Here is a 25,317-nt window from a genome sequence, read left to right on the forward strand (position 1 = left end):
TAAAGCTGTGCCAAGGGTCCTGCAATGACCTCTACCAATTCCTTGCTTCAAAAAACTTTGCTTTTGCTTTCTTGTCCAAATTCTGGATGGTAGGGGGTTGCATGCGTATGGCGCCCCCCTGTTCCTTCTGCTGTACAGCAGCCTGTCTTTTACCTAATGTGTGTGCAGCTTGGCTCCCACTGCCACGTGTACACATCTGGGACCCTCAGGGCGTGTACCTTTCTTTTCCTCTTCAGCTTCCTGATGTTGTGGAGATGCTTCATGCACAGGCTACTTCCCAGCAGCTCCCTTGCCGAACAGGTGCAGGGCTTGCTTTGGCTCTCAGGTTGCTTCTGCCACCCCTGCCACGAGTCATGCGCATAGATACCCTCCCTTCTCTCCCCCCCCCCCCCCCCCAAACAAGTAGGCAGATCTGGCTGTTCCCCTGGAGCCGTCTGGCTGTCAGCTGGGGTTGGGGGTGGAGGCGCAGGAGGCAGTCCCTCCTCCCGTGCCCTGCTAGAGCAGAGAGCAGGGGGTGTGGCCACACCCTGCCCAGGGTCAGTGAACTGAGATGGGGAAGGAGGTTTAAACCCCATTCTTGGCCCCGGACCCCAGCACCCTCCTGCCCCCCCAGTAGACCAGGCTGCATCCCCAGCTGAGTTTCCCACCCCCTTGTCTGCCAGCCCTCACTGCTCTGGCTAGGGAGTAGAGAGATGGGACCAACCCTGGTCTCTGGAGCAGATAGCACAGCTCAGCCCAGGGCTACAAAGCATCCTGGGATGCTGGAGGACTGTGGTTTAACTTGATCCAGGAAGGGGTCTGGGACAGAAGTTTCATAAATTGGGTTGACCTAAATCAGTTAAGTCTGATATTACATTCAACCAGATTGATCTTAAACCAGTTTCAGCATTTTGAAACTGATTTATATGCACTGAACTTCCGTTCTGTTACAGGTTTAAACCGGTTTCTAATCACTTAAACTGGTTTATGCATAACTTCTGTTCCTAGCCTTGCAGAATAGGCAGCCAGGATTTCCCCTTTCTGCATGTGCAGCACACTCCTGCTGCCTGTCCCACCCCCAAGAGCAGAGGCAGGAAGTAGGAGGAGGGAAGGAGAATCTGGTTAGTTTGGCCACCTAAGCTTTTGGAGCTGTGGGGGTAATTGCAGCTGGGTGGGAGCCAGGGGGCTGCATGTTAACTTCTCAGGGGCTTTGTAGCTGGTCCTGGCCTCTGAGGGTGGCCATGATGGTCTCAGATGGCCCCTTACTTCTTGCTCCCACTCCGGCTCCTTAAAGTATCCTCCCTTCCTCTTCTGCCATGCCTTGCCGTAATTTTTTGTGTGTGTGAAAGGGAAGATGTCCTCAGGGTCCCAGAGTGAGCCCAGTCTGGCTCCACATTGCCCCAGGACACTCAGATGTGGGCCTCTGGGTCTATTAGTGCCTCAAGGCATCAGTCACCTTATGGGATATTCATGGTCTTCTTCCACCCCTATAGCCATGCCCATGCCTTGCAGATGTTACCTTAGAATAGATCCATGAACCAGTTGGTATGGGCTGCAGCCCTCTTGGTTTTAGCCCGCTGGTTGCTCTCACTGTAGACTGCCAGCATAGGTCCACTTCCTCCGGCCCAGCTTTTGAGTCTCAGCCTGGTCTCACCCATCTCCCTTTGTTCAGTGCCCTTGGCTCTCTCTGCTTGGGCCTGCCCCTATTTGGCCATCGGAGCTCAAGCCCTGGCCCACTTGCTTGGAGCTTTCCCCAGATAGAGCTCAGGATCTGGAGTACCTCTCAGACACTCCAGTGTGGAATTCTGCCCTTCTTTCCAGCCACTATCCGGTCCCCTGGTAAAAACTAAAACAAGCACTGCAAGCCCACTGCTTTAAATAAAACATTCAAAGTTCCCTCTGGGTTAGTAGGCCGCTGTAGAAGCCTCTTCCCCGCTCTCCGCCCCTCTCTTGAGCCCCTGGCATACCTGCTGCGGCCCACAGCTTCCACACCTTTGCCTGCCTGTGCTGGCAGGAGATTTTCTCCATGCAGAGTTCAGGATTGCACGGCCCCTCTGACTCAGGAACTCAGGCTTATAGTTGCTGAGCTGCTTCTCCTTTGGTCAGGTGCGCTCCTGATCTGCCATAGGTGTGCCCACTCAGCTTGATGGGCAGCTTACTGTATCTGGTTGCTCCCTTGCTGCTTTCCCTCCTGAAGCTAATCCTGTTCAGTTGCCTGGGCCTTTTCTGCTGCAGTCTCTCTTAAAGTAATGGAATCCCCTGGCTCCCTGTTACAGGCATCACGAGACACGCAAGCCGTCAGTTGGATAGCCCTGCTTTAAATGAATCAATGATGTTGCCAATGTGGAATGTTAATTTTTTTTATTTTTTTTTTAATGCGGAAGGTATAAATACCCCGAATCGCAGGAAAAAACAATGTGTACTTTTATCATTAGCCTCTCTGCTGTCCTAAAGTTATGGGTATATTTCTGTGGTTCCTGATTTCAAAAGTATTCAAACAAAACTTCTTATCTTGATTATTTTCTTATCTTATTACTGCCTATTTTAGCTAACTAGGTTTCATTGGTACCTCACAGGGTGTTAATGCTTAGGTAAACTTGCCTTACTTGCAACTTATCCCTCTGAATTGCATCCACCATAGTCTCTTAGCACCTTAATAGAACATCAAATAATATCAGTTTCATAATTTTGCAATAAGTATTTTAATTTTTACAATAATTTAAATGTAATTCTCTCTGAAAGAGAAGCAATTGCATCTTATACACTAAAGACCCTCTCTCTCAAGCTGCAGGTGGCATTGTTTGGAAATGCTATATATTACAAAGTAGATACATGAACGTGCAGGGAACCAGAAATTAAAAACATGCATATCTGAAACTTAATAAACTGTCAATGTCAGAGAATATTTTTTTTTCTCCAGGTCCATCTGAAGGATTTGTTTCCATTTAAAAAAATGGAGATTATTCAAATTGTTATATAGTTACATGCATTTCAGGTTGTGTATTTAGAAATTGATTTATTTTTAACTTGTTGACAGGGGAGACCTTGCTTATTTTGATGGTCTAAGTGAAACTATTCTTGCAGTGGGTCTTGTGAAGCCAAAGGCAGGTAAGAAATTGCATGGCAGTGACCTGAACTCTGTAGCTACTGAACACTGTAAAAATGAAAAACAACCAGTAAATTCTAGTTCATTATGGAATGATACACAAGTCAAAGTAAACATGATAGAATTTGTAGTGTTATGCTTTAGGTACTTTGTAATGTTGCTAAGTTAGCTTTCTAGTGTTTTATACTATTTGCGGAGTGGAATTTCTGGTTGATTTTTATGTGGCATGGGGGACTGATTTCTGACCCTTTCTTGGTGTAGCAATTGCTTGCCTCAGTTTGTAACGAAGGGCAGAGCAGGGGTAGGGTTGTAGAAGTAAGCAAGGTAGTAATAAGATAGATATTATTTTTAAAGTTTAGTGTTTCATATTGAGCAGAATGATGATGAAACATCTAGCTTTTATATTCTAAATATGGACCCTTATAATGTATTGGATCTTAAATATGACTAGAACTTAGACCAGTGTAGGTTTTTATCCTCCCTGCAAGTGAGAGGTGAATCATACTGTGTGTGTGGCATGTGAACTAAAATCTATTGTTTCTTATTTTCTTAGGTATTTTCCAGCCACACGTACGTCACCTACTTGTTCTGGCCACTCCTGTGGATATAGTGATTCTAGGACTTAGCTATGCTAACATACAAGCAGGTAATATTCTCAATTTTCCTAGTGGGAAATATAAATTACTGGGATAATATTCTTAGTTGGATGTTACCTACTACACAACTGGTCATTTAATTATAATAAAACCTACAAACCTGCGTGCCAGTCTCCTCTGATGTTTCTCAGGCATCCCACAACCAGGCTGAAACTATACCCTTTTCTATAATTCACAAGATTCTGTATTTGTAAGATTCCAGAAATTCAGAAAAGCCTCCTTGTGGTGTTTGTTACTTGCCCTGTAATTCTTTTGAAGGTGCTTCTGTTAGCTTACCCTTCACATTTCACTTCATTAATGGGAATGGGAGGAGGATGTGTGTGTGAGATGTTAGTTGTTAATACTTCTTAGTGGCTAGTATTGATCTCTGTGGTGTTTGATTTAAATCATAAAAAACTAGAACCCAATACTATGACTATTTGCAGCATGAAATACATAGAGAACCTAATGGAGTGTTTTGAGAAATTCTGAGTGGTCCCAGGGACACTTAATTTTTTTCATCCTATTATGACTCCTTGCTTTGGTAGAAAAACCAAGAAGTCTTTATGTTTAGATCTGTCAGGTAACAGTTGCCATAAACTACATTAAAATACAGCACTTGTTACATTTTCCTTCTCTTGAAAGTTTGTAAACCAAATTGGCTGTGAGAAAAGAAAGTCTGTCAATTCAGTTTTGAAAGAATAACCATTCTGGTACATATTAGCTGAATGAGCTACAAACTCTTGGTGTATTTTTTTTCTTTTTTTCTTTTTAAATAGATCTCGATGTAGAAGCATAGCAATGAAATGAGCTAACCCAAGGATATGAAAACATTTTTCTCTTCATTGTAGGTACGGGAGTCCTCAATGACAGTATGTCTGGTGGAATGCAGTTGCTACCAGATCCTCTCTATTCACTCCCTACTGATAATACCTACATTCTGACAATAACTTCCACTGACAATGGGCGTATCTTTTTAGCTGGAAAGGATGGCTGTTTATATGAAGTTGCTTACCAGGTGAATATAGTCTTTTTTTTTTTTGGTTGTAGGATTAAAGTACTTGAAAATTTAAATTTGATCTCAGTTCTTCTGTTGTATTTCTACAATTTCCTTTCATGCTTTAATTTGAGTGACAGCTTTGGGCTCTTAATACAGAAATGCCATCAGTCTAGAGTCTTGGCATATGAGAAACTACTAATTTATATGAGGAAAAAGCAAATTATGCTTAATCAGAAAAGGGCACATATGGGATGCGAATTCTTCTGTGACATCTTCGTAAAGAAGCTGCTGTTTCCACTCCCTTATCTTACTCAGCCAAAACTACTTTGGCTGTGCATTAGCTGTTCTGATTAACAGAAACTGATAAAGACAGAAATTGGCTTGGATGAGGCTTAATCTTTTGTCATAACTTCGGTTTCAGTTTAGTGAATTGTTCTTGGACCCAGTCTCATTGTCTCTTAGTAAGACACTATGTAGTTAAGCCTTGTAAAATTAGTGTTTTAATTGTAATAAGCAGACAACTATGAATTATTTGCATTGTCAGCCCTTCAAGGCTCATTGTGCTAGGAATTTTAAGAGACAATCTTTGTTACAAAGATGTTCCAGTCTTAGTTTTAATATGAGACCTAACAGGCGTATGGAGCAATCTAATCTGCATCTACTGTATAACCTTCAGGTAACATTTTCCAAAACCCCCAGCAGGTTGGATGTGATTTCCAGTAAAATTAATCAAAATTGGGTTATTAAGACCTTGACATGGCTTTCATAATTTTAACTATAGAGCACTTTTGTTGTCAGTGGTCAATGGAGACAAGTGTGGGAATATTAATGAAATAGAAATCAGTAAATGAAAATCCAAATAGATCTATTTAATGAGGAATAAGAGTTAATCATAATATCCTAGCGCTTACGGTCAGAAGGGACCTAAACAGATCATCAGGTCCAACCCTCTGCCCCGGGCAGGAACGGGTGCCGGGGTCATATCACCCCAGCCAAATATCTGTCTAGCCTCCTCTTGAAGACCCCCAAGGTAGGAGAGAGTACCACCTCACTTGGGAGCCCATTCCAGAGCCTGACAGCCCTAACTATAAAGTAATGACTCCTGATGTTCAGCCTGAACCTTCTCTCTAACAATTTGTGGCCGTTATTCCTAGTAACCCCAGGTGGTGCCCGGGGGAACAGAGCCTACCCCAATTCCTGCTGGTCCCCCCTTGTGAGTTTGTAAATGGCCACCAGATCCCCTCTCAGCCTCCTCTTGTGGAGGCTGAATAGATTCAGGCCCTTTAACCTCTCTTCATAGAGCCTGCCCCACTGCCCCTTGACCATGCGAGTGGCCCTCTTCTGGACCCTCTCAAAGTGAGCCACATCCCTCTTGAAGTGTGGCACCCAGAACTGGACGCAGTACTCCAACTGTGGCCTGACCAATACCGCATAGAAGGGAAGAATCACCTCCCTGGACCTGCTTGTGATGCATCTGTAGATGCACACAGTGCAGCTAGCCTTACTGACTGCTTCCTTGCATTGGCGGCTCATGTTCATCCTGGAGTCAACAATGACTTATATTTACGATCAGGTCACAAAGTCCCTGAATGAGGGTGTCAGGGTGGATGACGTCTTCCTGGACTTTAAGAAGGCCTTTAACACAGTTTCCCACCACATTCTCTTAAAAAAACTAATATTAATATAATACTAAACAGATGTCTAGCAATATGAGCTATTTTAATAGCACCGAAAAATGGAAGGTTCTCCACCTTGGGAGGAAAAACCTGCAGCATGTCTATAGGTTCGGCAGGGCTATGCTGACTAGCTCTACAGACAAGAGCGACTTGGGGGTCAGGATTGACCACAAGATGAACATGAGCCTGCAACGTAATGCTGCAGCCAGTAAAGCGAGCAAAACACTGGCTTACATCCATAGATGTTTCTCAAACAAATCCTGGGACGTCATTTTCCCTTTGTTTGGGCTCCACAATTCAAAAAGGATGTGGAGAAGCTTGAGAGTCCAGAGGAGAGCCACGCGCATGATCAGAGGTCAGGAAAACAGACCTTATGACGAGAGGCTGAGAGCCAAGGGACTTTTCAGCCTGGAGAAGCGCAGGCTCAGGGGCGACCTGATGGCCACCTATAAGTTTATAAGGGGTATTCACCAGGACCTGGGGGAATGTTTGTTCACCAGAGCGCTCCAAGGGATGATGAGGTGAAACGGTTACAAACTATTGCAAGACCGATTCAGGCTGGACATGAGGAAGAGTTTCTTTAATGTCTGAGCCCCCAAGGTATGGAACAGCCTGCCGTCGGAGGTGGTTCAAGCACCTACATTGAACACCTTCAAGAGTAAATTGGATGGTTATCTTGCTGGGATCCTATGACCCCAGCTGACTTCCTGCCCCTGGGGCAGGGGGCTGGACTTGATCTTCCAAGGTCCCTTCCAGCCCTAATATCTATGAAATCTATGAAATAAGTGTTTCTCTGTGGATGTTTCTGTTACCAAAATAGTCATTACAGAAGGGGAAAAGAGAGTAATTATAACAATGAATTTTAATCATCAAAATTGCATCTTTCCCAGAAGACCATGATATAGCTATAAAGATTCCTTAGTAGTCGATATTTTAAACACAGTGTCTAAGTGATAGCCCTTTGAAACTAATGGAAATATTTTTTAGTATATAATTTTCACTCCTTTTGTTTTTCTTTTTTGTTTTCATTTCAATAATAAAAGGTTAGTTTCGGAAATATTTCTTACCAGTTTTACTATTTCTTATACACTAGTATTCAAATGGTATAGTAATACGTGAATTGAAAAACCTTCAGGGAATATATAGAAACTGTTGACAGTAGCCCACTGGAAAGAAATCATTGGAAATATTTCTATTAGTAACTTTGCAAAAGCTTTATTTATAAATCTGTATCTAAAATGCTTTATTTATAAAGAACCAGAATTGTTCTCTTGAAATTTGCTTTGCGTACTTCTAATCACAACAATTTAAGGTCTGTAAATATTCCCTTGAACTGGAGATTGCAGTTAAGTTTTTACAAAGCATCTGGTTTACGATCCCAATTGTCAGTGTCAAATTGTTGTCCCTTTTATTTTTGTTTAATGTTTTCAGCATTCTTTTTCTGAAAATATTCATCAATCACAAAGTGAATAAAACAAATGCTTTTCACATAAGCGTATACCACAAAACCAGAATAGGGCATGTGGGGCACAGTAAATGTGCTTAATATTTCTTTTTTAAGGGTGTGACCCTCTAACACGAAGCATATATTTTTAAAATCTTAACTTGATAGTTGTGCCATTATGTGCAAATGGATTGTCATCATGTGTTTAAAACAGACTTGCTCTGAATTGTCAAGACCGAAAAGATGGTAAAAGAAGCCATAAAGTTTTATAAATGAGACCTAGCATCTCATGACTTCTAAAGCATAGAAATGTTAAAATGTCTCACCTTGTCTGAAATAAAAAGCTTGCAATTTTGTAAATAAGATGTAATGAAGCATTGTATGAGAAGATTTCTTATCTTTTCTGAATCATTTTTCAGCTTTGTGCTTGGATGGTACCAGTTCTTTGTTTATTAGATCAAGCTTACTTTCCATCAAGATTACAACCATTGTTTCCTCACCCTTTAGTCTTCTGATCCTTCCAGTACCTGTATTGATTGTTTTGCAAGTTTAGTGCCTCTATGTGATGTTGTTTGCATTAAGTACGTACCAAATTTTGATCAAAATCCTCATGTTCAATGTACATTTCAACCTACTTTGAATAGTTCAGTAGAAGTAAAGAGACAGCTTGGGCCAGCTCTTCCATAGGAATATTTTGTAGTCAGTGAAGCTGTGACGGTTTATACCAGCAAAGAATCTTGTTCAGAGTTTAAGAGGGTATCCTTAACAAGCTTGAAGCATCCTTTCTCGCTCTTTCTTTTTTTTTTTTTTTAATCTGTGAGGAGGCCCATGGTACCCAACTTTATTTTAAGAATTTCTAGGTTCCACTTCTTTCTTAGTCACAGTTAAATGATGCGAGTACCAGGGAATCAAAGGTGTCAGAGTTGGATATTTTCATTTAAGAAAACTTTTAGATAATTTTTTTTAATTTGTTCCATCATCCTCATTTTGAAGATTTTTCTGTTTTGTGGGTTTTTTCCTTTGCCACTTTGACGACAACATTCTGGTGTTCTTGTGTTCATATACGTCATCAATAACATTTAATATAAATTTATTTTTTTTTTCCTGTACCGTGCTAGACTTTAGTAGGTGACTTTTTTTTGTTGTGTGACTGAACAACCTTCTTTGTTTAGCATTGGTTCTTTTAGTTCTTTAACACTTTATTTGTTTGTAATTGTAGGCTGAGGCTGGCTGGTTTAGTCAACGGTGTAGGAAGATCAATCATTCGAAGAGCTCCCTCTCTTTTCTTATTCCTTCATTGCTGCAGTTCACATTCTCAGAAGATGGTAGGTGATAAAATATGAACAGCTTGAAAATTAATGCAGATGTTTAAAATACTGTATTTACATGATTCTAAGGCAAGGTGGGAGTTTCTCCATTTAACTTCATCTTAGAATCAAGTACAGTGGTGGAAGGAGACAGGAGGCAGACAGGCAGCTGCTGTGGCTCAGACTTCAGCCCCTACCCGGGGCTGGGGGTCATAGCCTCAGCTGCTGCCTGTCCCCCCCTCCACTGCTACCTCTGCATGCCACCATCTACCCTCTACAGCCTTAGATTCATAGATTCATAGATGTTAGGGTCGGAAGGGACCTCAATAGATCATCGAGTCCGACCCCCTGCATAAGCAGGAAAGAGTGCTGGGTCTAGATGACCACAGCTAGATACTCATCTAACCTCCTCTTGAAGACCCCCAGGGTAGGGGAGAGCACCACCTCCCTTGGGAGCCCGTTCCAGACCTTGGCCACTCGAACTGTGAAGAAGTTCTTCCTAATGTCCAGTCTAAATCTGCTCTCTGCTAGCTTGTGGCCATTGTTTCTTGTAACCCCCGGGGGCGCCTTGGTGAATAAATCCTCACCAATTCCCTTCTGTGCCCCCGTGATGAACTTACAGGCAGCTACAAGGTCGCCTCTCAACCTTCTCTTGCGGAGACTGAAAAGGTCCAGTTTCTCTAGTCTCTTCTCGTAGGGCTTGGTCTGCAGGCCCTTGACCATACGAGTTGCCCTTCTCTGGACCCTCTCCAGGTTATCCGCATCCTTCTTGAAGTGTGGCCCCCAGAATTGCACGCAGTACTCCAACTGCGGTCTGACCAACGCCCTATAGAGGGGAAGTATCACCTCCTTGGACCTATTTGTCATGCATCTGCTGATGCACGATAAAGTGCCATTGGCTTTTCTGATGGCTTCGTCACACTGCCGGCTCATGTTCAACTTGGAGTCCACTAGGACTCCAAGATCCCTTTCCACCTCTGTGCCACCCAGCAGGTCATTCCCTAGGCTGTAGGTGTGCTGGACATTTTTCCTCCCTAGGTGCAGCACTTTGCATTTCTCCTTGTTGAACTGAATCCTGTTGTTTTCTGCCCACTTGTCCAGCCTATCCAGGTCTGCCTGCAGCTGTTCCCTGCCCTCCGGCATGTCCACTTCTCCCCATAGCTTTGTGTCATCTGCAAACTTGGACAGAGTACATTTCACTCCCACGTCCAAGTCGCTGATGAAGACATTAAAGAGTATCGGTCCAAGGACCGAACCCTGCAGGACCCCACTGCCCACACCCTTCCAGGTCGAGACCGACCCATCTACCACGACTCTTTGGGTGCGACCCTCTAGCCAATTCGCCACCCACCGGACTGTGCAGTCATCCACATCACAGCCTCTTAACTTGTTCACCAGTATGGGGTGGGATACCGTATCGAAGGCCTTCCTGAAGTCCAAGTATACAACATCCACCCCTCCTCCTGTGTCCAGGCGTTTCGTAACCTGGTCATAGAAAGAGACTAGGTTGGTCAGGCACGATCTGCCCGCCACAAACCCGTGCTGGTTTCCCCTCAGCATAATTTGTCCTGCCGGGCTCTCACAAATGTGAGCCTTGATAATTTTTTCAAATACTTTACCAAGGACGGAGGTGAGACTGACCGGCCTATAGTTGCCCGGGTCCTCCTTCCTCCCCTTTTTGAAAATGGGGACCACGTTAGCCCTTTTCCAGTCCTCCGGGACTTGGCCTGTGCGCCACGAGCATTCGAATATTCCCGCCAGTGGCTCTGCAATGACTATGTCAGATGATCCTATTAGAGCTGGCCAACTCATTTACAGTGGGTCCACGCTCAGCAACATAAAAAAGACTATGCAATGACCTTGTCCCCACACCATCATGTTCCCCCCAGCCCATGCAGTTTCTGCTTCCCCGCCTGTCCCCTTTCCTTCCTACCCACCCCCTTTCCCTCACTCTGCACAGCAGGCTCTGTCCATGTTGCAGTCTGGGGCATTGCTCTGTGCCCCAGGCTGCAGGATGGATGGTGCCTGTGGGAGCAGAGCAAGGGTAGATAACAGGGCAAATTAGAGAGCAGAGACTGGTGAGTGGGAAGAGGGAGGAGAACCAAGGCCGGGGAGGGAAAGTAGAAAGGAAAGAGGGGCCCAAGGCTTCTGTGGGGGACAGGCACAAGCAGGGGGCAACTTGCTTGACCACCCAACCTATTCTCTGCATTGCCTTCCTCTCCTCAGCAGTCAGGAGAATGAATTAAAGATGATCCTCCAATAATTAGATTCTATAAATTGGAAATTATAACATTTATACATTTTCTGTGTATAGAATCTAGTTACTGGGGGGGGTGCTTTAAATTCAGAGTAATCTTAGATCATGTAAATACAGTAATAACCAACCAATATTTTAGTACTTCGGTGCATTTACTTAAATTTAATGGAATTTGCAACTGTTAAGCAATTCTGAAAATCAGGTTGTTTGTTTGGATGCCTAAATGCGGATTTTGGTGTCGAGTATGAAAAAGTTTGGCTTCTGTGATTAATGTGTCTGATTTATAGTACATCATTAGGAAGTTATATGCTGGGCTGATTTCCGCACCTTCCCCCTTTTAGTCCCGTTTCTTTGTATAGCATATTTTAACTTGAGATTATTATACAAATATTTAAAATGCTTGTTTTGAGATGAATTGAACAATGGTAATTTTCAGTTTACTCTGTTGTAGTAAGGTCTTTTTTATGTTGCTGAGCATGGACCCACTGTAAATGAGTTGGCCAGCTCTAATAGGATCATCTGACAAAGTGTGCTGGTGCCTACAAAAACTTAAATCTGCCTCTGCTGCTTAATCTCTAAGGTGCCACCTGATCCTAACATCTGCTTGACCTCAGGCTAACGCGGCTAACCATCTCTACGCTCTGAAGAGTAATTCAGTCAAAATGCAGATCTGTCCATGTAAATCTTTAGTACAGTAAAGGGTCTGTCTGAAGTAGTTTACAGGAAGTCTAGTCATAATTTCCACGTTCTTCCTTTTGCAGATCCCATAGTTCAAATTGCTATTGACAACTCTCGAAACATCTTATACACCCGCTCAGAAAAAGGAGTAATACAGGTAGGAGGGCTTGTCCTCTTTGGAATCTCTTATTGGCGATGTAATTTTTATTGTCCCTATGTGAAAAATGTGATACTTACCCGAAGCCAAGAAGACTTGTAATTCAAGCCAACACCCCCAATTTGTTATATTTGTTATAATTTTCAATGTAAATAATTTAATTGTTGGAGGATTGTCTTAAATGTGTGTCTCCACTGCCCCTCCACTACTGCTGTGGGGAAAGCAGCAGGTGGGGTACAAGTGGTGGGGAAAGCATTGTGGGGAGTAAACAGCCTGACCCCACCATTTGTTCCCTCTACTACTTGCCCCCCACCTGCCTCCCTTTGCCGCTGTCCCTGGCTGATCTGAGTGCAGGGGGAGCCCCAGATCTGCTCCTGTCTTGCTCCTCCCGTTACCACAAGGAGCAGCTGTGTGGGGAGCTTGACTCAGCTGGATACAGCAGTAGGAGGGTGCAGGGTTCCTCCTTCCACTACCTACTCTCTGCCTGCATCCTCTTCCCTGCCCTATCTTCTCTGCTGCTAGGAGCATGGACTGGAAGGAGGCACCTCTGTGCTGCCACTTTCCCCAGCCAAGTCAGACTTCCCACATAGCTGCCCCCTGCAGCGTGGAGCCAGGAGCAGGTCAGAGGTGGCTCTGGGGCTCCCCTGTGCCTGTATCTGCTGGGGGCATCAGCAGTGATAGCAGCACACAGGTTCCCCCTTCCAGCACCTACTTCCAGCTAGCAGGGCAGGTGGAGGGGATGGAAAGGGAGCAGGGGCTGAAAGGAGAGCAGGTCAGGAGCAGCTCTGGGCTTCCCCCTGCACCTGGATCAGCTGGGGACATTGCCATTCTGCATGGCTCTTGGCTGTAGCAGTCCCATACTCAATTCTAAGACAAGGCTTTGTTTCCCCCATGTTGAGTGAAAGAAAACCTCATCTTGGAACAGAGTAAATCCAGTGTGTATATATATGAGGATTCTTTCTATACCTCAGGATTACTGAAAGGAACATTTCCTACATCTCTCTCAATGATAATATATATATTCTGTCCTTTCTGTTGAGGACAGAGGAAGGTTGTTATCTGGAGCTGATGTATGGGAACCTGAAGCTTTCAGAGAACTGAAATAAGTCTACTATGTGGTGGGGCAAAGTTATGTGAATTGATTAAATTATGAAACCTCTAAACAGTTCTATGAAATTACAGGTTTATGATTTGGGCCAAGATGGTCAAGGAATGGCACGAGTTGCTTCTGTTTCTCAGAATGCTGTTGTTTCTGCTGCTGGAAATATAGCCAGGTAATATGAAGACTAAGATATGGAATGGTTCCTGGGAGGTGATGGGTTTTCTGTGCATATTATGGAACATTTTAATAGTGTTGTTTGTTTACTCGTTTGAATTACTTATTGCATGGTATCAGTTACAAGAAACTTTTTTTTTTAAGGACTATAGATCGTTCTGTTTTCAAGCCTATTGTTCAAATAGCAGTGATAGAAAATTCGGAATCCATAGATTGTCAGCTGTTGGCAATCACACATGCAGGTAAGAAATTATTACTGTTAATATTAATTATCATTAAGTATTAATAATCTCTCTATTGATAATATTACCTCTATGCTAAGAAAACTGACAAATGCATGTTTTGCAAGGCTATCTATCTCAGCAAAAATGGGTGAGAGCATTTAAATAACAACAGTCTTAACAACATGATCTTATGTTTTTTCTATCATTTTATTTATTTAGAGCACTCAGGCACCTTATAAAGATTGTCATCTTCACATAAATATTATCCCTATTTTACAGGTAAGGCTAATAGTGAGGTGCCAGAAGTTACAGGGAGTTAATGACAGACCACAATTAGCATCATTTAGCCTGGAAAGTCATTTCATTTCATGAAATAATGTCATAAGGGTTGCACAGAATTTCTTGCGAGTCTGAGTTAAGCCTCCCAGGCTTAGTTGACTAACATATAATCATTCGCACTATAATCATTCACACCAATCCATTCAGATTCTTTTTCTGTCTTGCACAGGTGTACGACTGTATTTTAGTACATCCCCATTTAAGCATCCGGCAGCAAGGCCCTCCATGTTAACATTGGTTCACGTCCGCTTGCCTCCAGGATTTTCAGCTTCTTCAAATGTGGAGAAACCATCCAAAGTGCACAGAGCTCTTTACAGCAAGGGTAAGCAATGGAGTACAGTTTAAATGAGATCCATTCTTGAAGGCCTTTATAACTAGTAAAGCTACTGTAACTGCTGCTTACAGCAGGCAGCTTGAGAGGATGGAAATGTTAAGGCCTATGAGTGTAATGTCCCTTCTGCCCACATAAATATACAACAGCAAAAACAGGTTTCACTTTTCAGCAAATCTGAGTCTATCAACAGGTAGAAGAGGTATCCCAACAGACAGAAGAGGTATCCTAGATTAGACTTTCCATGAGGCTAGCAGTAGCAATCCTATCTGGTTCACAGAGCAGTAGACTCATAAATGCTAGGGTCGGAAGGCCCTAACCATGCAAGTGGCCCTCCTCTGGACCCTCTCCAGTCTATCAATATCCTTCTTGAAGTACGGCACCCAAAACTGGATGCAATACTCAACTGCGGTCTGACCAGTGCCACATAGAGAGGAAGTATCACCTCTTTGGTTCTATTTGCCACGCATCTGCTGATGCGTGATAAAGCGCGGTTAGCTTTGCTGATGATTTCATCACACTGACAACTCATGTTCATCTTGGAGTCTACTATGACTCCAAGATCCCTTTCCACTTCTGTGCTGCTGAGAGGGTCATTTCCCAGCTAGTAGGTGTGCTGGATATTTTTACGCCCTAGGTGCAGCACTCTGCATTTGTCCTTGTTGTACTGCATCTCTTTGGGTACTGCCCACTTTTCTAACCTGTCCAGGTCTGCCTGCAATCATTCCCTACCTCCAGAGTGTACACTTCACCCCACAATTTAGTACCGTCAGCAAACTTGGACAGAGTACACTTCACACTCACATCCAAGTTACTGATGAAGATATTGAAGAGTACAGGTCCAAAGACCGAACCCTACAGGACCACACTACCCACATCCTTCCAGGTCAATACGGACCTGTCTACTACCACTCTGTGGGTGCGACCGCTAAGCCAATTTGCCACCCACCGGACTGTGTAAACACCTCTGTCACAGATGGTCCCCAAAATTATTTCAATGAAAATTTAGTCTCATTTTCTTTTTTTTTTTTCATATTATAGTTAACTTTTTTTCAATTTAAGGCTTTACTCCATAGTTTGTGGTTTTAGGGCCATGTCAACATACATGATAGTGAAATGTAGTTAGCCATGGTAGTCTGAAGTCAAGTAGAAAACAGGGTAGATTTACACCTTATAGACTAACCAAAGCAGATAAATTTCTACATGTGTATGTATATCATAATGTTCGTCTACTTTGGTTAGTCTGTAATGTGTAAATCCACTCTGACTTACACATGTAGGTCTTCTTTTTAGGGTAAGTGAAGATTGAAGACAAAATTGATCAAGTGTAAGATTGTATCGTTTCTGAGCCCAGATAACAAACAATTATTGTTAACCTATCATTAAAAAACATAAATGCAAGTGCATATGGATGGACCTGTGGATATTGTCTGAAAATTATACAGGCAGTCCTTGAACTTACGACACAATTGGTTCCTGAAAACTGTGTCTTAAGTCAAAAAGTTGTAACTTGGAACCAATTTTCCCATAGGAAACAATGTTATAAATGGGGGATTGGTTCCTGAACTAAGGCCTGATACCCTATTTTCACCAAAAATAACCCAGAATTTTGTACTCAGTCAATTATAGATGAGTAATATAGCTACATTAATGCATTTATATTGTAAATAGCAATCATATTGATTTGGAAGGACTTCTTTGAGGTGACTTTGCTGGACTTTTTGAAGGGTTTTTGGCTGGAGTATTCTCAGAAGTCTTGGCTGCAGGTTTTTCTGGAGTCTTGTCTACTTTCTTAAAGAAAGTGTCCAAGGAAGTTTGGACAAATGTTCTCCAGGGAGATCGGCAACACAGCGAACTTGTTTGCTGGTGTAGCGTGGCATGGCATGGCATGGGATCAAGCATTGTAAAGTCAAAACTGAGGTCAGAAAGTTGAAACAAGGTGTCAATTTATAAACCTTGTAAGTGTGAAGCCTTGTAACTCGAAACATTGTAAGTCAAGGACTGTAAATTAGCTGTGGCATGATTCCTGATGAACTTCCTGATGAGGAAGGGCCTTGGTGTCGTGCAAGTGCACCCATCCTGCAAGCACATCAGAGAAATACATATATTGTTTTATCAACTATCTCCTCCTTGATAATTAAAAATTACCTTTGTTATCACCCTCTGAATGCATCAATCCACATTCTTGACATTATCCTTGTGATGGAATGATGAATCTGTTTAAGGAACAGCTTTCAATATTCATCATGTTGACTTTATAACTAGTGCATATATTTATAGTGCATGTCAAAATAGTATAAAAAGGATATAAGAAGCTGTTTAATCAAAAGAACAGTGACATTAAATATAAGTCAAAATGATGACCCTAAGATATTTAAGTTTATAAACTCAATAGGTTATTCCTTCTTATGATGTTATTCACATTGTAAGATTAATAAAGGAAGCTGTAGAAGAGACTTATTTTGGACATACACTATTGTTAAAACTATTTTTATTTGATATAAAGACCTACTGGAAGCAGAAACTTACATTGTACCATTTTCTCAGGTGTCTTACTGATGGCAGCTTCTGAAAATGAGGATAATGATATCTTGTGGTGCATCAATCATGATTCTTTCCCTTTTCAAAAAGCTATGATGGAAACGCAGGTAGGAAGCACTGTATTTTAAATTATGTGATGGGGTTTTTTTGATGGAATACAGTTTAAATTATTAATTAAATGTTTAGGTGCCAAGATAATTTTTAAGTTCATTTCTGGAAGAACATAGCTTAAGCAAAATTCCTGTGATTGTTTATTGAGTAAATATTTATTAAGCTACCAAACAATATAGTAATTTTGGTAGGTATTTCTGGCAGTTGGACCTGCTGCTTTAGTGATATCTGCCAAGCTGGAGCTCAGCTAGATGCAAATAAGAGTTGATTGAATCACCTTGGCCATTAGAAATCTTTGAAAATTTTCTCTGGTTCATATTCCAGTGGTGCCTGCAATGTGCTGGGCATACTTCACAAACACAGCAAGCCACAGTTCCTGTTACAAAGTGTTTTTAATCTAAGAGGAGCAACTGTGGAAGGGTGGGGCAGAGGGTTTAGTCAAAACAAGGATAAACCATACCTTGCAAACACACATCAGCTGTCTGAGGTGTCCACTCAGCCTGCTGTTATTTGGCCAATTTCTTATTTGTGTGCCAGAAAAAGTGTGTCTTTAGGATGGCTTTAAAGGAGGGAGTTGCTTTATAGGATCAGTTCAGTTAGGCTGTTCCACGCAGAGGGCTCAGCATTGGGAAGATTTCTCTATTACTGTTGAAGCGGACAGGTAAAAATATTACCCAAAGGTAATATTGACAAAACAAAATCAGGGACAAGGTGAGCAAGATAACACCAAAAAGAAAACTAGAAAGTGGTTAACTTTGAAGTCTTATGTAAAGTCAGGTTTGGGCTGATTTTTTTTCAGTTGGTTTTACAAGTGTTGTAAAGATATCTTGCCTCTCTTCCTTTTCTCCTAAAGATCTTTTTACAGTAGAAGCATCAGGTCCTTGTTACCCTCTGCTTACAACAACTTTTTGGCCAGCTTGGTGCAGGGGACTGGTGTGTCATGCAAACTTGTACCTGAACTGCAGTTCTCCCCTTATTTCTCCTTCTTGAAACATTGGGTATAAACAGATGTCTCCAAATGAAGCAAATCAACTGTGGCAGGATGTGTCCTCCCAAAGCAGACCCATTTCATTGGGCAAAACACACATCACCCGTTGTCCTTCATTGGGCAGGGGCCCAATCCTGCAGGGGCATGCTTCGGAGATTACCCAGAGTGTGTCTTTGTAAGTGGGAAAACATAGTTTTCCCCACTTAAAGGTGTGCTTCAAGGAATCTCTGAGGCATATCTTTGTAAGTGGGGAAAGCAGGATTCCTCTTTTCACTTTCGTTGTGTCTGTTTCTTCTCTGCAATGTGTAAAATTCATGATTACATAGCTTCTGTGGAGGTGCTCTGTGGTTTGGTCATTTAGAACAGTGATTCTCAACCTTTTTTGTACCAGGACATATTTGTAAACATCAGTGGTCACTCCTGACCCACAGCCCCTGGCCTTGCTGATGCCCCACAGTCCCCTGCCACTCTGGGCCATGCTGGTGCCCATCCCTCCCAACCCACCGCCCTCTGCCCCCTCTAGCCCAGCCAGAGGGGGCCCCCAACTGCTCCTATCCAGCTTAGGCTGGAGCACGGTGGCTGCAGTGGCTGTGGGTCATGCGGGCAGCAGTGAAGCGAGTCCAGCCCCAGCACAGGCTGGAGGGAGAAGGAGGGGAGGCCTGTGGCACCTCCCTGCCCTGGGCTGGAGCTCCTGCTCCATGCCAGGCATCCTGGTCATGGCCCCATCCTCCCCCCAAGCATCGCCCCTGGTGCCTCTCCCCTGTGAGTATGTGCACCAGCCCCAGTGCCGCTGGCCCAGCCATGCAGCTCCCTGCTACCTCCTTTCCCTACTGGAGGGACAGGCACCTTCCCCCTGCATCCCATCCCCTGATGTAGCCTCGGTGCCTTACCACCTTCCCTCAATGCCGGCAGGCACCCCCACCTCTTCTCCCCCCTCCAGTACACACACCTGGACAGTCCCCAAGCAAGCCCTGGACCTCCAGCCCCCACTCTGCATACACTTACCTGCATCCAGCTGCTGGGGCTGCTCCCATGCCCCTGTTTGGCTGCATACCAGCCGTATGCATGTGCGCGTGCAGTAACACATATACCCATTTCCCCAAGTAGCTCCTTGCAGGCTGAAAGGCTGCCAGCCTGCAAAGGAAATCCCATGCTTTTCCTGCCTCTTTCTGGGACTTGCTTGCTACCATTTCAAATATTCTTGCAACTCACTTTTGTGTCGTGACTCATGGTTTGAGAAGTACTGTTTTAGCAGAGCCTCATTATCTAGCTGTGGTACATGGGGAGAGCTGAGAGCAGACTACTCATCTTGGTGTAGGGAGTTACTGGAGTAGCTGGTCTCATGCCCAGGTATTGGTAGAATCATGTTAAAACAGTGAAGGTGTAGCTTGGAAACCAGAAAATTACAAATTGGTTTAAGGGCTATGAACTAAAACAAACGTAGACTTCATTGCATCCTATTTATCAAACGCATTGGCCTGAATTATATTTAAACTACAGTTGCTCTACGACTGGACATTTTTAAAATATTTGTGGTTTGATAGTAGCATTTGGGGGTGGGGGGTTTAAACTGTTCATAAGCATTTAGATTCTGGTACTGTTAGAGAACTTGCCTATTACCATATCTTACTTGCATACCAAATGCACCTTTTTCCTGAAGATTAGCCCTCTAAAATTCAAGCACAGGTCTTAAGTAAAGATAATGATGTCCATGATGAAAAGGGGGCACTGGAATAGCTGCTGGGGACTGGCTTCACGCTTGGCTTCCAGCCTCACAGAGGAAGGGCAGAATCTATCCACTTACCCTCTTACTGCAGCTAGAGGTTTAACCTTTTCAAAGCTGCCCAATTGACTTTTTAGCCAGAAGCTACTGCCAATTCAGCAGTAGTTGTGTGGGGGTTAAACTTCTAGGTATGGAGCTGCAGTGAGAGGGTGAGTGATGTGCAAGGGTGGGCTCTGCCCATCCTCCCTGTGGCCAGCATTCAGCTATGGTGAGCCCATGTTGTGGCAGGTAAAATTGTGAAAAAACCTTCATATTGCCTTCCTTAAACAAGGTGCATGTCTTTTTTTGGGGGGGGGGGGTGCTATTTGAGTAAATGTGGTAGTTATTTGTATTTTACTAGCATCTGGAGACACTAATCAATTTGTATTTATAAATACTGAACAGACATTCCCTGCCCTAAGAGCAATTTGCTCTTACATTAAATTTTAGGCAACTGTTTATTTTAGAGAATTCTAGTTGTTCAATTTCTGTCCCATGTGGTTTTAAATGATTTGTAAGATATTACCGTAGATATACAAAATGCATTCTGTATCAGACTTCTGATCAAGTTCATCTCTCATTCAGATGACCACGCGCGTTGATGGGCATTCGTGGGCTCTTTCTTCCATCGATGAGTTTAAGGTTCAAAAGATTATAACACCACTAAATAAGGACATTATCCCCATAACTGATTCACCTGTTGTTGTACAACAGCATATGCTGCCACCAAAGAAATTTGTCCTGCTGTCAGCCCAGGTGTGTATTACAGTGTTTGGAAATTAGAAAAGAAACATAAATATAAAGTTTAATGAGCAGCCCAGTCCTACTAATGGCTAGTCATGTGAGTAATTGTGTAGGATTGTGACCAATAGTGAAGGCGGGGTGAAGGGAACAATGTTAGGAGCCATTTGCCAATTCTGTTAACGGACTCGGTGTTCTAGGGCCAGATTGTCTTGAGAAGCTGGTCCCATCACAACACTTACGTAGAGAATGTACAGATACATGCTTTGCACGTGCTATACAAATGCTGCAGAATTTTAAGGACTGGGCTATTATAATTCAGGGCTTGCAGCAGCTAGTTTAAGTAAGTGTAGCTGCACTAAAAACAAAGCTTGAGCTGCACAGGGCAATCTGATTAGCAGGTGAAAATTCTGCTAACCAAGACTTTAGCTTGTAGCTGTCCTGTGATATGCATTTCTACATAACAGCTTTTGCAGAACCCTCCAGCCCATAGAATACTAGGGTTGGAAGGGACCTCATCAGGTCATCTAGTCGAACTGCCTGCTCAAAGCAGGACCATCCAACTATATCATCCCAGCCAAGGCTTTATCTAGCTGGATCTTAAAAACCTCTACAAATGCAGATTCCAGAGCCTTTCTGGATAGCCTGTTCCAGTGCTTTACTACCCTCTAGGGAGAAAGTGTTTTTTAATATCTAATCTAAACATCCCTTGCTGCAACTTGAGACCATTGCTCTTTGTTCTGTCATCTGCCACCACTGAGAACAGTCTAGCTCCATCCTCTTCAGAACCCCCCTTCAGGTAGTTGAAAGCTGCTATTAAATCCCCCCTCAGTCTTTTCTTCTCTAGACTAAATAAGCCCAGTTCCCTCAGCCTCTCCTCAGAAGTTGCATGCCCCAACCCTCTCGGCATTATCGTTACCCTCCACTGGACTATCTCCAATTGGCCCACGTCCTTTCTGTAGTGCTAGGCCCAAAACTGAACACGGTACTCCAGATGTGTCCTCACCATGGCCGAGTAGAGAGGGAGAATCACTTTCCTTGCTCTGCTGGCAGTGCTCCTACTAATGCAGTTCAGTATGCCATTAGCCTTCATGGCAACATGAACACACTGTTGGCTTGTATTCAAGTTATTGTCCACTGTAACTCCCAGGTCCTTTTCTGCAAAGCTGCTGCCCAGCCAGTCAGTCCTCAGCCTGTACTGGTACGTGGGATTCTTCCATCTGAAGTGCAGGACTTTGCACTTGTCTTTACTGAATTTTATGAAATGTTGTTTGATTCAATCCTACAATTTGTCTAGGTTTGTCTAAATCCTAGCCATATTCAGTGCATCTACTTCTTCCCCCAGCTTGGTGTCATCTGCAGATTTGCTGAGGGTGCACTTCATCCCATCTTCCAGATTTGTTAATGAAGACATTGAACAAAACTGGCCACAGGACTGGTCCCTAGGGCATTCTGCTTGATACTGGCTGCCAACTAGACATAGAGCCATTGATTACTACCTTTCAAGCTTGACCATTCAGCCAATTTTCTATCCACCTTACAGTCCATTCATCCAACCCATACTTCCTTAGCTTGCTGGCAACAATGTTGTGGTAGACTATATCAAAAGCCTTGCTAAAGTCAAGCTATAACACATCCCCTGGTCTCCCAGTATCCATGAAGCCATTCATTTCATCATAGAAGGCAATCAGGTTGGTCAGGCATGACTTACCCCTGGTTAATCCATGCTGACTGTTCCTAATCACCTTCTTCTCCAAGAGCTTAGAAATGGATTCTTTGAGGATCTTCTCCATGATTTTTCCAGGGACTGAGGTGAGGCTGACTAGTCTGTAGTTCCCCAGATCTTCCTCCTTCCCTTTCTTAAAGATAGGAACAATATTTGCCCTTTTCCAATCATCCAGGAACTCCCAATTGCCACAAATTTTCAAAGATAATGGCCCGTGACTGCAATCACATTGGCTAACTTCCTCAGCAAATTCGGGTGCATTGTGTTCAGCCCCATGGACTTATACCCATTCAGCTTTTCCAAGTAGTCCCTAACCTGTTCTTCTGCTAGTGTTGGCTGCTCACCTGCTCAAGCTGCTGTGAGATGCAGTAGGCTGTGAAGACTAAGGTAAAAAAAAAGCATTGAGTACTTCAGCCTTTTCCGCATCGCTAGGTTGGTCCCTCAGTAACGGACTCACACTTTTCCTTATCTTCCTCTTGTTGCTGACATGGTTGTAGAAACCCTCCATGTTACCCTTCACATCCCATGCTAGTAGCTAGCTGTCCCCCATGAGAACCAGGACCTGTGATGGTGAAACTTCCGCTAACTGTTTGAAGAAAGCCTCATCCACCACTTCTTCCTTGTCCACTGGTCCACAGCAGACCGCCACCACAACATCACCCTTGTTGCTCTCCCTCTGACCCTAATGAACCCAGAGACTTTCAATAAGTCTATCTCCAGTTTCATTCTGGAACTCTGAGTATGTTCTTCTGCTTCTGAGCAGTTTACATCCATCCATGACCGTATTCCAGTCATGCGAGCTATTCCACAAATTCTCTGTTATTCCAAATATATCATAGTTCTGTGTGTATGCAAGAACTTCCAGTTCTCCCTGTTTCCCAGGCTTCGCGCGTTCATGTACAGACACCTGAGGTAACTAGCCGATTGCCCTACTTTCTCAGGGAGATTGAGAAGACCTCCCATGGTTGTTTGTTCTTTGAACCTGTGCAGCCTTATACAGGCAGGGGGAGAGAAGATTTAAGTTAAAGCACCTACTGTGCTTTAGTTCAGTCTGGAACCCATGCACTTTGCAGTGAAGTTGTAGGCAAGGTTATTTGAGCACGTATTTTCTTCCTGTGCCTTTCTTACCATTTCCCTGAAGGAAAATATCTCCTGTAACTGCTGCAGTTGACTGAGAAAGAATCCTAGAGTATCTTGGAGCGGAGATACTCAGAAATACTGGGACACACACAGCCAAGAGCACAAGCAGTGAGGAAAGAGTATATTTTCACTGAAAACTGGCATGTAGAAGAATGTCCAAGCTAGCTTTGCTAGCAGTTTAGCCCCACAACCCAGAACTCAGTGAAGCTAATATAACCCTGCTTCTTTTGAGCTACAGATTTTTGTGGGTGGATGGGACTTCAGTTATAAACAACACTCAAGTTGTACTTTGTGCTAACACTGTAATGAATCCAAGCCCCTGGTGTGTTAAAGATGAGTGTATTGGATATCTGTCAGTTTAAAAGTAGAATATATTTATTGCTTCAGAATTGTTTTATTTTTCTCTAGGGGAGCTTTATGTTTCACAAACTCAGACCTGTAGATCAGCTACGACATCTCCTTGTTAGCAATGTCAGTGGTGATGGAGAAGAAATTGAAAGGTTTTTCAAGTTACATCAGGTAGGACTCTTTATCTTGCCATGAAAAGCAAGCATGTATTCAGTGCAAGTGTAATCGCATACCTGAGTCTGTCCATAGAGTAAGTGTGGCTGTTCTTTGACTACAGGAATGTTAATTGTCATTTAACTTCAGGCCTATGAGAATAGAGAAGTAGTTGATTTGGATTCGGATTCAGCCAATTCATAGGACAGTGATTCAATTCAGATCACTGTCCTAAATTGATTCGGCCAAATCAGCTTTGGAAGATTCGGTGCTGATTCAGAGATTTGGTGATTTGGATTGGCCAGGGGGAGGCAGGCGCAGCCAAGCAGCTCCTCCAGCTGTGCCCGCCTCTCCCCAGGCGGGCGGAGCTGCGAGAGAAGCCTCCATGACTGCCCCACCTGGCCCCAGCCTCATGGCACTTTAAAAAAATAAAAATAAAAAAAGAGAGCCCCATGCTTACTGGCTGCAGCAGGGGCTCTGGGGCCTTCTGGCAGAGGCCCCCCTGTGCAGACCCCACTCCCCGATCACGCCCCCACCTGACCCTGGCCCCAGCGTCTGGGAATCAAAAAAAGAAAAAAAAAGCCCCGCACTCACTGCCTGTAGCAGCGGTGATTGGGGCCTCTGGGTGCTCATAGCAGAGCCCCCCCTGCACAGCGCAGGACAGTGAGGGGCAGCAGGGATTGCCCCCACCTGGCACCCACACGGCAACTGCCCCATGGCATGGGCACAGCGCAGCTCCGCAGGGCACCACACACTGTCTGGGAGCTGAGGCTGAGTGGTGCTGGGCTCTAGCTGATGTGTGGAGCTGCCCCAACTCTCAGACGGCATGCAGTGTCTGCTGAGCTGCACTGCACCTGTAACTTGAGGCAGCTGCCATGCAGGTGCCAAGCAGAGTGGGGATGATCCCTGCTGCCCCCCACTGCCTCACGCTGCAGGGGGGGGGCTCTGCCACAAGCGCCCAGAGGCCCCTATTGCTGCTGCTGCAGCTGGTGAGTGCAGGGGTTGTGTTTTTTGGGGGGGGTTGGCGGGGGGAGGTTGTGATTTTTTTGAAGTGCTGGGAGGCGGGGCCAGGCAGGGCAGCCATGGGGGCTTCTCCCGTGGCTCCTCCAGCTGTGCCTGCCTCTGCCCTAGCGGTAGGGAGCCATGGGAGCTATTTCCTGCTGCTGCTTGCCCAGCTGGTGCAGGTGGGGGTACAATGAAGGTGCGGCTCGCTCTGGGCGGTGACAGGGCAGAGCCCCTGCTGCCAGCACTGCCACACCTGTATCAGCGCAGGGAGCGGGGGGCCCTGCCGCCTCTTGCTAGCTGGTGCAGGAGTGCACGGGATGTAGGCGCAGCAGCACTGGGAGCTGGAGCTCTGCCCTGCTGCCACTTGCCTCCTTCCGCCTGGAGCAAGCCATG

At 44.2% G+C, this 25,317-nt stretch overlaps 1 protein-coding gene across 1 annotated transcript in view; it reads left to right on the forward strand.

The window, feature by feature from the left end:
* The window catches only part of NUP155 (nucleoporin 155), a 62,762-nt gene that overhangs the window by 10,496 nt on the left and 26,949 nt on the right, over positions 1-25,317 (forward strand). The window contains exons 4-14 of the mRNA XM_019495937.2: positions 3,017-3,087; positions 3,639-3,731; positions 4,572-4,738; positions 9,060-9,165; positions 12,166-12,239; positions 13,422-13,513; positions 13,660-13,757; positions 14,248-14,400; positions 16,957-17,057; positions 20,397-20,567; positions 23,827-23,937. Coding sequence (XP_019351482.1) covers positions 3,017-3,087; positions 3,639-3,731; positions 4,572-4,738; positions 9,060-9,165; positions 12,166-12,239; positions 13,422-13,513; positions 13,660-13,757; positions 14,248-14,400; positions 16,957-17,057; positions 20,397-20,567; positions 23,827-23,937 — 1,237 coding nt within the window. The remainder of the gene's footprint in view (positions 1-3,016; positions 3,088-3,638; positions 3,732-4,571; positions 4,739-9,059; positions 9,166-12,165; positions 12,240-13,421; positions 13,514-13,659; positions 13,758-14,247; positions 14,401-16,956; positions 17,058-20,396; positions 20,568-23,826; positions 23,938-25,317) is intronic.

This window comes from Alligator mississippiensis, chromosome 3 (genome assembly GCF_030867095.1).
Source record: "Alligator mississippiensis isolate rAllMis1 chromosome 3, rAllMis1, whole genome shotgun sequence".
NCBI classification, from domain to species: domain Eukaryota; kingdom Metazoa; phylum Chordata; order Crocodylia; family Alligatoridae; genus Alligator; species Alligator mississippiensis.